Raw genomic sequence first — 13,744 nt, 5'->3', positions numbered from 1 at the left:
GTTGATCAATATATTTCAATCCTGAGTATTTCTGATCTAATTCTTTGGGAAATGCTGCTTTAGGAATTAACAAGCAATTTTGTTTAAACAAAGTCTACTTAAAAACAAGACCTTGAAAGAATGTAAGTTGTAGTTCTGTTTAACCCCTGAATAATCCTTTTAGTAAAAAAAAATTAAGAAATCTCATGCAAAGTAACAATTTAGTTGATTGTTTTCTCAGAAAAGGAGATAGTATATAAATGAACTCAAGGCTTAATGAGTATGGTGAGATGTGAACCAAGAAAAAATATTAATAGAAATGTCCGAGTCTTAGTGGATATAATGCTGAACTTGGAGTCAGAAAAACATAGGTCCAAATCCTGACTCTTAATATTGGTTTGGCCTTGATCAAGTTGCTCAATTTCCCTGAGTCTCAGTTTTCTCATCTATAATACAGGGATATTAGTAACACCTATGTCATCAATTTGTTGTGATGTTCAAATGATATAATATATATATGTATATATATAATATTTCACAAGTCATAACACACTACACAGAAGTTACAGAATGGTATTACTTAGTTAATAGTATTAATCATTATCAGATTATTATTAATAATACTTTCTCATTTTTAAGTGGAGTTTAGGAAGAAATGGTCCTGGGACAAGTAATTATTCTATTATTCTTTCAGATTTAGTGTTCTGTGGATTACAGAAAGGTGGAAAATTATAATCATGATTACTATTCCATTCTCTTTACAGACAGATATTACACATTGACATATTAATATATGTGTTGTTGTATCCTTATGGAATCTCTTGAAGACTGGCTGATGTTGCAATTCAAATGAGCATTGCCAATTAGCAGACAATCAAAGAAATAACCCTAGACAAAGGGAGTAGTGAAAGAAAGAGAAGGCTCTCACTTACCTGCACACTAGTCAATGTGGTATACTGGTAAGCTTTGACTACCAGGTAATTTGCTTCTAGATCTATGATCCCTAGGATCATGTACTTCCACCATCTTCGCCTCAAAATTGCCAGCAAATTTTCTTCTCCTGTATCAAAAACAGTTAAGTAGAAATGAATTAGGTTTGGGACTTATCATGTATCACACATTTAGAAAGGATTCTAATATTTTGCAGTATTACATTTTCTGACCACACCAAATACCCAATGGAGCAAATGAATTAGAGTGTCAAGGACTCACAATATTTTGACTTACTCCACAATTTGTCTTGTATATATATATCAGTTCTCCAAATTGGTTTTTTAAGTCTGAGAAAGATGAGGCAGGTTATTAGTTCACCATGGAAAACACTTTCTCAGAAATAAATGGAAAAATATCCATTATATCACCTTACAATGGAATTATAAGATTTATTAGAAAACCTACATAAATCATAGAATATAAACATATAGTGAGGTTTAGTATTACTATAGCAAGAATGGCAGAAATGAAAAGAAACATATTTGAGGGTTGAGATCTTTCTTTTCCTTTCTGTCCTAGGGTCTTTCTGCTATACTAAATTGCCTCCTTTGGGTTTGAAACACCCTTTCTGAGCATGGCATGCTGGGTAATCCTTATAGTACTTATGCCTCTTTGGAATAAGTACATCTCCTGAAAGATGGAGAGAGAAGGTAAAATCTCATATCTAGGTAACCTAGCTACAGAGCTCTGCAACATAACCTCATCAGGTACTTTTGGTATGGTGTGATGTAATGGAAAGAACACTGGGAATGGAGTGAACAGAACTCAATTCAAGTCTTGAACCTGCCATTGACTGGTTATGTGAATCTGGGCAAGTTATTTACTTGAGTCTCTGTATCCACATCTTTAAAATGGAGAAAGTAATAGCTGGCATTTTATATAGCATTTTAATGTTTACAAGTTTTTTTTAATATATTGTATTATTTGATCCACAATATGAAAAAACATATTTTAATAATCTTATCTATTTCATCTTATTTAAAAGCATTTGAAAACATTATTATGAGAAAAAATCCATAAGCTTCTAGACCACCAAAGAGGTTCATGACATAAAATAGTTAAGAAACCCCCAATCTAATATATCTCCCTTATATTATAGATGGAAAAACTGAGGTCATTGAGGTAAAATGACTTCATAGAAGTCACATAACTAGTATGGTTTAAACCCTAAACCAAATGGAATTTTGGTGGTAATCAGTGACAAATCATGGAGATTTTCAACTGAGGGAAATTTGAAAGATCAGGCATGTACATCTGGCAAATACCTCTTCTAAAATGATAATTTTGCTTAAAATAGGGTTGTAAACCTAGTGAATCCAATGTGTTTTTGGAATCAAGGGTGATTCCAAAGGCAGTGCCTAAAAGAATTACATTTATCAAAAATTCTGTAACAAGGTAGTTACTTCCACATCCTCATATTTTTAATGGACAGAGCACACATAATGCCTACCCAAGTCATGGTGAACAAGATGAAATAAAATAAAATAAATCTATCTGGAATCTGTGACTCAAACTTAAAATCAAATCAACATTTTTCTTGGATTCCTTTTGATGAGAAAAAAACAATGGACAAATCTTAAAAGAAGAAATGAAAAGAATTTTTGCATAAGATTCAAATGAATTTTCTTTTCAATTTAATAAGCATTTACTGAGTATATACTTTGTGCAAAATTCTATGCGGTGTCAATATGTAGAGAACAACTCTGAGGTTTGAGAACATTTGCTTTGTCTTATCATGTCTTATCAGGTTTGGTCAAAACAAAATAAAACAAGAAGAATAAGAAATCTTGAAAAATTTTTCCTGCTATTTGGAGAATTCCAATAGTTTAGAGGAGATTTAGAAATGCCTTGGACTCTGGGAATTTTAAAAGATAATTTATGAATTTTGACATTATTTTCTAGACACTAGGTAAAAAATAGCTTCTAGCAAATGCCTTGCATATAAATGACTAATAAATATGTGCTAACTCGAATGCCTAGCATTTATGAGCTAAATAAAGTGACTGATATTTTCTGACAATGACTAAAGATTTGTCAGCCCAATCAGGGAGAGGTTTTCTAGTTGATACACTTTAGTAGATTAGAGCCAAGATGGCTGGTCACAGGAAATAATGCCAGCAGGGACCATAGTAGATTATGTAACAAAAAGTAAGGAGCCCTCATGGGAGAGAAATGGAGAATAAAAAGGTGAAGGAAAGGTATAGCGGTACACATTACTGACAACATCCAAAAACACTGGTGACTCTGTAAGAGTGAATCCTTTTTCCACACATGAACCTTGGCCACATATATTACCTACATGTTTGCCCTTCCATGAATATGCCCTTGCGATTTCTGCCCCTTATATATGATTTCTAAGCCAATTCACTCTGTCCAATGATGGTTTTTGGATTTAAAGGAGAGTGTGACCTTGGTTTGAGGGAAATGCTCCAATATTAATTTCCTTTATAAGCTATCTTACTGAATAATTTTATTTTGAACTAATTGTGTTTTTTCTCTAACAAGTAAAAATAAACATATTAAAAGTATATGGCTTTCATAGGTTGCAAACCTCCAAATACCTTTTGGATATACCATTTAGGGCCTTCGTTATAGATTGATTTATTCAACATTTGATGCCTTTGATTCAGGAAAAAATATTCTGAACACATATGAAAGGTTGAAAACAGAAAAGAAAATAAATCCATGGCATATTAGGGCTTATTATAAAATTTCCATTAGCCTGATTAATTAGTTCAATAATGCAATAAACAGAATATAAAGTTTGCCAAAGTAATCACACTCTGATAATATCCCATTAGTGCAGAAGCAATGCATCCACACTGTTCTCAAGCGCCTGTCAATCAGCAGAAAACATTATATGGACCCAAAGGAATGGTTAATTTCCCTTATGTTCTACTAAAGATGAAACCTGCAGTGTGTGAAAAGCTCAAACACATGTTCTTATATTCCATTTTCACTTGAAGCACCTGAAGTATGTAATGCACTTGTGAAGCAGCACAAGCCTAGGAGGTGAGAAAATATCTCTTATTTCAACATATGCATAAAAAGGAATGTTTTCTCAAAATGCCACCTGGGGACTTAACTGTATGGTTCCCATGAACATGGAAGCATGTTGAGCCATTAACATTTTACTGGACATATTTAAGATGTACTCCTAAAAGCACGCCAGAATGCTTCTATAGACCCATATGACACCAGAATTTCCTAAAACTTTGAAGGGAAAAAAGAGGCTTTTTTCTTGAGAAAGGATAATAGGAGAAATAATGAAACCCCAAAGATGGGAAGTTAGGATTATGGGTTAGAATGTTAAAGGCATCCTACTTCTAAGAGGGGAGCAAGATACTTAATCATTCAAAAATATTCATGCATTAATTTATTCAAAAATATTTATGCAATACCTATTATATGTAAGGCACTGTGCCAGGTATTTCAGGAGAAAGGCAGCCATCTCTGTTCACAAGGACAGAGAAAATAAGACAAGATCAGGACATAAATAGGTTACCTAGAAAAATACAGTAAGTACAGTAAGAGAGTTATAGACAAAGGGACAGGGGAAGAGACCACATATAGGTAGGGAATTGAGAAAAAGTTCATTAAGGAAGTGGGCATTTGAATGATTTTTTTAAAAGGCAGGACTTGAATCAGTGAATTAAGTATCCTTCCTATGTGCCAGACATTATCATAGACACTAAAGATGTAAAAAAAAATCATGTGTCATTAAGAATCTTATATTCTACAATGGAAAATAATATGTGAGAAAAAGGTATTTTTAACTATGCAAAATAAATAAAAAGTAATTTTAGGGAAGATATGAGGAATATTCTCATAGAGGAGACAATATTCAAACTAAACTCTGAACAAAAACGAATGTCCTAAGAGGCAGAGATGAGGAGAGTATGTATATCGGATAAGTGAAGGTGGTATAGAGAGAGAGGATTTAGTGTCAAGTGTAAGGAATAGCAAAAAGTCAGTGTGACTAGGCCATAGAGAGCAGTAAGGAGAAGGAAAATGTATAATTAAGATGGAAAGGTAGATAGGGGCTAAATTAGGAAGGGCTATACACGCCAGATTAAAGGGTTTATATTTCCTTGACAGGTTGGATTTTAACAGATAGAATATGGTGGGCTGCTAAGAAAACATGAGCATAAACATGGAAGAAAGAGAGCTGGGGGGGTCTTGTTGGGGAACAGGATAATATTCAGTTTTTTCCATATTGTTCATTTTAAAAAAATTAATTTTATTAAGAAAAATTTTCCATGGTTAAATGATTCATGTTTTTTTCCTTCCCTCCCCCACCCCTTCCTATAGCTAATGTGCATATCCCCTGGGTTTTACATGTGTCCTGATCAAGACCTATTTCCATATTATTGATATTTGTACTAGGGTGATAGTTCAGAGTCTACCTCTCCAATCATATCCCCATCGAACCATGTGATCAGGCAGTTGTTTTTTTTTTTTGTGTGTGTTTCTGCTCCCACAGTTCTTTCTCTGGATGTGGATAGCATTCTTTCTTGATATTCAGTTTTTCTAGAGCTGAGAGATCAGACATGGAAGTAGTGAGAAATAGGTCTAAAAAAGTAGGTTGTGACCAAAGCAAAAAGGGACTGAGAAGCCAGGCTAAAGAGTTTGGATTTGGTTTTGTCCATACTGGGAGCTTTTGGAGGCTTTTTCAACAGGGTAGAAGTAGTGGGAAAGGAATGGTGGGGATAGACTAGAAAACCATTACAGAGACAAAATAGACTGGATTATAAAAATAGGCAATAAATTATGATTAAAAATTTTTCTGGTTTTATCAGAACAAAATTTGCCACATGAAATATACTGACCATTTAGAAGAGAGTTAAGTTGGTAACAGTTTCAAACACAAGATTCACATTTTATTTTGCTATCTATCTGATGTGCAATGAGGCAGCTGATATATTTTTGCATGGGTAGGTAGGCTTTATAATTCACATGTTTTAGTATCTGAACAAAACCTTTTTTTTTTTACATTACAGTGTCTGGCACATAGGAAGGATACTTAATGTTTGCTAATTCACTGATTCAATCTATATCTGTCCAGTTTATAGCTGTGTGTGTCCATGTACGTGCATGTGTATGTGTTAGGGGAGATAATCCTATTTTTTAGATCATAAAGAAGATCTCCTAGCAGTGAAGACTTAATGCCTCCCTTAGTCAACCTAGCTTTAAAACAAAATATGAATGATAAGGTTGAATGAGAAAGAACAGGGTTTCTTTTTATTAAGTTAGAAGGTGGCATTTGAAGATTACCCATTTTTGAAAGTTTATTGGAGAATTCATAATGCTGTGTTACTAATGAAAGTACTAACAATCCTAGTACCATGTGTGGTGCCATTTATTTAGTGGATATCCAATGACTCTTTGTGAAATGAAGGAAGAAGGAAAGAAGGAGTTTTTTCAGCACAAAGACTGTAACATTCCAAATTCCATACAAAATTAAGGGTTGGAGTCATGAAAGGTCCCCTAATAACACTGACTCATAGTGTTCTTGTTAACACATTGAGGTCACTAGGGGTCCTTTGAATAGAGAATTAGAATAATCCAAGAGTGTATTAGCCAAGGTGCCCTCTTCTAGTGGGACAAGAGACCCAATTATTCTTTTGGACACGTTTTCATGCAGGGCTTTCACCCCAAAGTGATCCTTTGCATTTATGCCAATTTTGTGCATAACCAGAGGCAAGCAGATACTTCACTTAACAGCTACCACCAAAAGAGAGAGATACTATACAAATCACTTGAGGTGCCTAGATTCAATAGACACTTTGACCATGGCTCAAAATTTTAGCCCACTATGCTCTCACTATTTCCTAGAATTTTGAAGGAAATAGCTAATGATAAGGAATTACTATAAGAAGGATGAAAGATGGTAGATTAGACTTAGAATTTCACATTTTTCAAAAGCTGATAATTCACATTGGTGTTATTCATATGAGGGAAGTGAATCTCTCTTTCTGTCTCTGTCTTGGAATGTCTGTCTGTCTGCCCCTCCCCCCCCCTCTCTCTCTCTCTCACACACACACACACACACACACACACACAAAAGAGAATGAGAAAGTAAAATGGACCAATCTGATCAACCTAAAGAGTAGAATGTAATGGAGCTTAAAAAATAAAGAGTAAATCAAGGACTTTTGGTAGCAAAAGATGGGGAAAAATACCCCTTTGGCTAAAACATAAGTCAGATCATGGCATTTTAGAATATATTAAAATGTATTTTCTGATTATTTATTCTGGGTTGTTCTGTGTTGACAGTGTAGCTTTATAGAAAAATCCTATTTAAAAGGGTATCCTAGAGGTGAACTATATATAGAACAAAACTCAATTCTTAATTCAAATTATGTAAGACTTAACAAATTTCAGATACGAGGACTTTCCCATGTAGTCATCAGAATTATTGCTTTTATATTAAACCCAGACCTATAAATGAGATAGACAGTTGTATGAGTAAGAGAAGGGGAAGCTCAACTCATAGGAATCAGGGGTTGTGCTAGTAAACCTAAGGAATAGTCAAGGTTTCCCTGCCCAAGCATTACTGGGAAGAGGGAAAAGAAAGAGGTTGAAGACATGCTGGACAGCCTCTGGAGGAAGAGCAGGGTGAGAGCAGAGGGGAAGTGTTGGATGAGTTTGATGATAGACAGTGCCATTAGTAGCAGTGGGATGGGGAGGGGAGAAAGTACCTCCAAGAAATGCTTAAAGATGTTAAATATTCTGCCCCAAGTCAAAGACATAGCAATCCTGTCCTAGTGAAACTTGAACTTCAGCTTGTGGTTTTGACAATGGCCAGTGCCTCTTACTTTAGTCATTGAGTAATGCTCAGTGAAAGCAGTCTTAGAATGAAATGATCCTTTGGCGATTTACTCTGAAATCTGTACAGTAAGAGTCTTCCTTATCTATCTGGCCATTTCTTTTGTGTCTCCTTTATTTCCTCCTCTCATTCACAAAAAGCAGGTAACTCTCAGGGCTTATCCTTAGTTCTCAGTAGATTGTACTAAAGGTTCTGAAAAATATTTGATAACCCTGATCACATATTAGAGTTGTGGACTGGATAAGACAAGTTTGACAAATTCAGAACTGCTTGAATGAATAAATCCAGTGTGGTGCTTAATGGATTGATGTCAACAGGAAGGAATGTCTCCAGTGGAATGTCACAAGGATTTATCATTTAGTGCTCAACATTTTTACTAAAGACTTTGATAATGGCATTGATGACAGGAAACTGGGAGAGATACTCAGCTTATTGGATGTCAGAATCAAGATCCTAAGGGATCTTAATAGCCTAAAACAAAGAGATGAATCTAAGCTAAATATAATGAGGGTAATTATAAAATTCTCTATTTTGGCTCAAAAAGTAGATTGTATAAGTACAATATAAGGGGCAGATTTGGATTGACAGTATAATAAAAAAAGGCTAGGGATTTTCAAGGACTTTAGTATGATTCAAACGATGAGATATAGTAGCTTTACAAATTAATGTCATCTAAGGCTGATAGAAAGAATAGTATGAGGCAAGAGGGATTATCATAGCCCTACCATACTCAGTCCTGGTTAGAGTGCATATGGATCGTTTTCTCACCAGAAGTTTCCTATTCCACAGGTTTGGACCAAAATATTCATGTGTGTGTATATAAATATATATTAAAACACATATTGCACATATATACATACATATATGCATACACGTATATGTAGAATGTATCTATGTGTATATATTCATGATCATATTTTGAAAGTAGCAATGCAGCATAATGAATGAATATGACACATACATCATATAAAATGAATATATATTTATCCAAATATAAATAAGCACATATATATCAAATGTGTTTAATATAGCTATGTCTATTCCAAAAGAGGCAATGACACATTAACTTGAAACCCTTAGAAAGTCCAAGAATTAAATCTCATCTCTGACACTCATCTGTGTAACCCTGGGAAAGACATCTAACTCTTTTGAGTCTCATCTCCTAAATTTTACATGCACTGTGATCTGCATTGATATCCCACATGTATTAAGGTGGTGTGTTAAGATATCGTTGCCCATGTTCTTCAGTACGTTTAAAGCCCTTACTGTTTGCTTTGAGGTGGGAAGGTATGTTCTTGGTAGAATCTGATTCTTTAAAACAAAGTTGGATGTCAGTGTTTGCAGGCAATTTTCTGAAAGGTGAATAGCAAGGAAAGGAGAAGGGCTTGTGACCAGTTGGATAGCCAAGTCAGAGTATATCAATGAAAGGCAAATTAATACCTAAAGGAGAAAGTGGCAGGGCTAAAGCCACTGTGGAAAGGTGCCTGTCTAAAAAGGAATTTTAATTTTGGGATTCTGATAGCCATTAATTTTAAGCCAAATAAATATGTCAGAAAAATGGTGGATTTTGGTCTTAATTTAGGAGTGGATTAAGGGCTTAATTACCTACCCAGTAAATGACTTAATAGGGGGTTGATTTCATTGCTTTCAGGTGGACAGTCCTTGTAGGATGAGAAAGAAGTAAATTATTCTAGCTGAAAAAGTGAAACCCTTCAGCCACCAGGGTCTCTCATGAGCCATGAATAATAATCATTGTGATTTGACAAGAAACATTTCTTAACTTTTGATCCTATAAGCTTCATATTAAGGACTCTTCTTTAACACAAACTCTGTCAGCTGGAACCTGTGAAAATAGTTTGCCTTTTCTGAATTTTGGTATTCTAGCCCCTTCTCAGGAGGTGAATGTATGCAGTTTTATATAGTTGTGTTTTGTGCTGTATTTCTCTACAGCACTTCAAGAGCTCATAGTTAGGATGTGAAATTAATCTAATTATTGTTCCTTGCAGGGCAGAAAGCACCCACAGTCCTATGCTCCCTTCAAGTCAACAAATATTAATTAATTGCCTACTATGTGTGAGGCCCATGTGGGAGTTGTCAACAGGATAATTGATGAATATTTTCTAGTTGTATAAAATACAAATGAGAAAGACTATGACTCTTTAGGATGAATAAAATTCTGGAATGGAAAATGGAACTTCAGTTGTTAAAGGCTTTGTTTGTGCCTAGAACAATGGATGGGGAGGATATCACAGGGCACCTTTTATCAAAAATAGTTCTTAAAATTTCAATTACCCACGGTGATTTACAGTGCTACATGCTTTGTTCTGAAAACTATTTTGATCTTCTTGGAAAGAATAAAAGCATAAAAGATTGGTTCTACTTACAAGGATAAAAAAGCCATCATCAATAAAGGTCATAAAGAAACAATGGACATCTGTGTCATTAAAATTTTTATGTCTTGGTTCAAAGGGGATATGATTGGGGATGTAGACTCTAAATGATCACCCTAGCACATATATTAATAATATGGAAATAGGTCTTGATCAACAATATATGTAAAATCCAGTGGAATTGTTCATTGGCTATGGGAGAGGGTTAGGAGGAGGGGAGAGAAAGAACATGATTCTTGTAATCATGGGAAAATATTATAAATTAATTAAATAAACTTTAAACAATATGTCTTTGTATGATCTCACTTTTAACCTGCCCAATATATTTAATTGTTTCAGAATATCTTTGTTAATATATTCTGGTGCCTAAATATTACATCAAAACTTTAACTGGATTAAAAAAATTTGCAAGTAATTGGGAAAAAACAAAATAAGAAAAAAACTTAGATTCATCATAGTGTAAAATTGACTGATTAGTCAATAAATTAACTACATTTTTATTAAGTGCCTACTATTTACCAGGGACTATCTAGGCAGAGACTATCCAAAGATGAAGAGACAGATGATAGAATTCTGATTTTGGGTGATTGAAATGTAGAGTATGTGAAGAGGAGGAATGTAAAATTATTCTGGAAAAGTAGGTTAGAATTAGATTGTGAATGATGACAAGCACCAGGATGTGGTCTTGCATTTTGTCCTAAAGAAAATAAAGACCCTTGAAAAGTTTTTGATCCCAAGAGTGATAGTCATATTTATGCCTTAGGAAGATGGTTTTTACAGCAGTGTGGAGGCAGGATAGGAAAATGATAGAAACGGGGTCATCACCAGCACCATCATTATTAATCATCACCACTATGAACATAAATTTTTTATTGTAATGTACCAAAAACTATGCTAAGCACCGGTGACACAAAGAAAGTCCACCCTCCCCCATTGAAAACAACAGACCTTGGCAATAAGGAGCTTCCATTCTAATGGTCAAGAAAATATGCAAACAATTAGGTAGATATAAAAAGATATATTGAGTAGAAAGGAGGTATTCTGAGGGGGAAGGCATTTAAAAAGTAAATAAATTAGGAAAGGTAGTTGGATTCAGATTCTGGAGGACCTTTAATATTTGGCTATGTAGTTTGGACTTTGTTTGGTAGACAACTGGAACTTTTAAAATAGATATGATTTATAAGAACCACCAGAATATTTTGTACACATGACCATGAAAATGCTGGTTCAGTCTTAGAAAACTTATAAGCATAATTGCCCATATAAATAACAAAAATCGCATGACTATTTCAATAGATGCCAAAACAACTTTTGACAAAATACAACACTTGTTCATATTAAAAACTCTAGAAAGCATCAAAGGAATCAAAAGAAATTTTCTTAAAATAAATATTATCTATCTAAAGTCAAGAGCAAGTATTATTTGTAATTGGGATAAACTGGAAGCCTTTCCAATAAGATAAGAGATGAAGCAAGGATGTCCATTGTCACCACTATTATTTAAAATTATACTAGAAATTCTAGCTATAGCAAAAAGAGCAGAAACAGAAATTGAATGAATAAGTAGAGGCAATGAGGAAACAAAACTATCATTTTTGCAGATGATATGATGATTTACTTAGAGATTCAGAGAATCAACTAAAATACTAGTTGAAATAAAACAACTTAAGCAAAGTTGCAGAATATAAAATAAACTCATATAAATCATCAGCATTTCTACATATTACCAATAAGACACAGCAGGAAGAGACAGAAAGAGAAATTCCATTTAAAATAATGGCAGACATTATAAAATACTTGGAAGTTTAGCTGCTGAGACAAACCCAGGAACCATACGAACACAATTACAAAATACTTTTCACACAACTGAAGACAGAATTAAACAACTGAAGAAATATTAATGGGTAGACTGAACTAATATAATGAAAATGACAATTCTGCCTAAAATAATTTACTTGTTCAGTGCCATACCAATCAAACTACAAGAGAATTATTTCATGGAGCTATAGAAATAATAATAAAAGTTCCCTAGAAGAACAAAAGGTAAAGAATATAAAGGCAATCAATTAATAAAAGTGAAAGTGGGCTAAGTAGTAGCAAATTTAAAGCTACAGGTATCCCTTTCCTATTGTGGGGTTTAGGAACCTGGAACCCCACAATTTGCAAAATCTGGGTACAATTTTTTGACCCTTTCTTTGTACTAGAGAAGGTCTAATTTTTTTTCTTTTTCTTTTTTTGGAATGTTTACAGTACAAGAAGTTACATATATTTAAAGTGTTAAAAGATAAAATATGTTGATATTATACAATACCATACAAATATTTTATTCTTTTCTGAGTTTCTAAACCTTTTCTGTGGCATCTGTGACTTACACAAAACTCCCCCAAATTCCCATTTAAATTTTTTATGCTGATTCATGATATATCAAAACCATAATAGGGAAAGTTGCAATATAATGTCAAAGTATACCTGTAATACAAAGTGTTAATCATCAAAACTAGCTAATAAAGAGAGTACTGGATCAGTGGAACAGATTGGATATATTAAAACACAGTAGTAACTGAGCATAGTAATCTAGTGTTTGATAAATCCTAAGATTCAAGTTTGGGGAGCAAGAAATCACCATCTGATAAAATTGCTGAGCAAACTGGAAAGCAATTTATCAAAAACTAAACATAGATCCACATTTCATGTCATATGCCAAAGAAAGGTCAAAATTGACAAATAATTTAGACACAAAGAGGAATATCATAAATAAATTAGGGGAACATGGAAAAATTCACCCTTTAGATAAAGGGATAAGAGAAAAGTTTATGACCAAATGAGAGAGAAAAGATCATTGCAAATAAAATGAATCAATTTGATTATATGAAATTGAAAAGGTTTTGCACAAACAAAACTAATGCAGCCAAAGGAAAGAAGGAAACAGGATAAAAAAATATAGCAAGTTTTTCTGATAGAGGTCTTATTTCTCAAAAAAATAAGGTACTAAGTCAAATTTATAAAAATACCAGTCATTCCCCAATTGACAAACAGGCAGTTTTCAGAAGAGGAAATCAAAGCTATCAATAGTCACATTAAAAACTGCTCTAATTCACTATTGATTAGAGAAATGCAAGTTAAAATAATTCTGAGGTACACCTCATAGCTATCAGATTGGCTAACATGACAGAAAAGGAAAAGAACAAATGTTGGAAGGGATGTGGAAAAATTGGGACACTAAATGCACTGTTGGTGGAGTTGTGAACTGGCACTACTTTCATGTAGAATAATATGGAACTATTGACAAAGGCCTAGCACATATCCTCTTTTTTTTGACTGATCATAGTATTATATCATAGTATTAATTAATTAGTTAGTTCATTAATTACTTTTTTATTTAGAGTATTTTTCCAGGGTTATATGATTCATGATTTTTTCCCAGCCCCTTTCCCTCCCCTCTCTTGGAGTTGATAAACAATTCCACTGGGTTATACAAGTATCATTATTCAAAATCTATATCCATGTTATTCATCTTTGCTGTAGAGAGATCTTTTAACATCAAATCCCTAAT

General features: G+C 33.7%; 1 protein-coding gene across 2 annotated transcripts in view; it reads right to left on the bottom strand.

The window, feature by feature from the left end:
* The window catches only part of SLC35F1 (solute carrier family 35 member F1), a 595,685-nt gene that overhangs the window by 122,415 nt on the left and 459,526 nt on the right, over positions 1 to 13,744 (bottom strand). For both annotated transcript variants that reach the window (XM_001379678.5, XM_007484482.3), the window contains exon 3: positions 912 to 1,039. In XM_001379678.5, coding sequence (XP_001379715.2) covers positions 912 to 1,039 — 128 coding nt within the window. The remainder of the gene's footprint in view (positions 1 to 911; positions 1,040 to 13,744) is intronic.

The sequence above is a fragment of the Monodelphis domestica genome, chromosome 2 (assembly GCF_027887165.1).
Source record: "Monodelphis domestica isolate mMonDom1 chromosome 2, mMonDom1.pri, whole genome shotgun sequence".
NCBI lineage: Eukaryota > Metazoa > Chordata > Mammalia > Didelphimorphia > Didelphidae > Monodelphis > Monodelphis domestica.
This window is presented reverse-complemented; position numbering and strand designations above follow the sequence as displayed.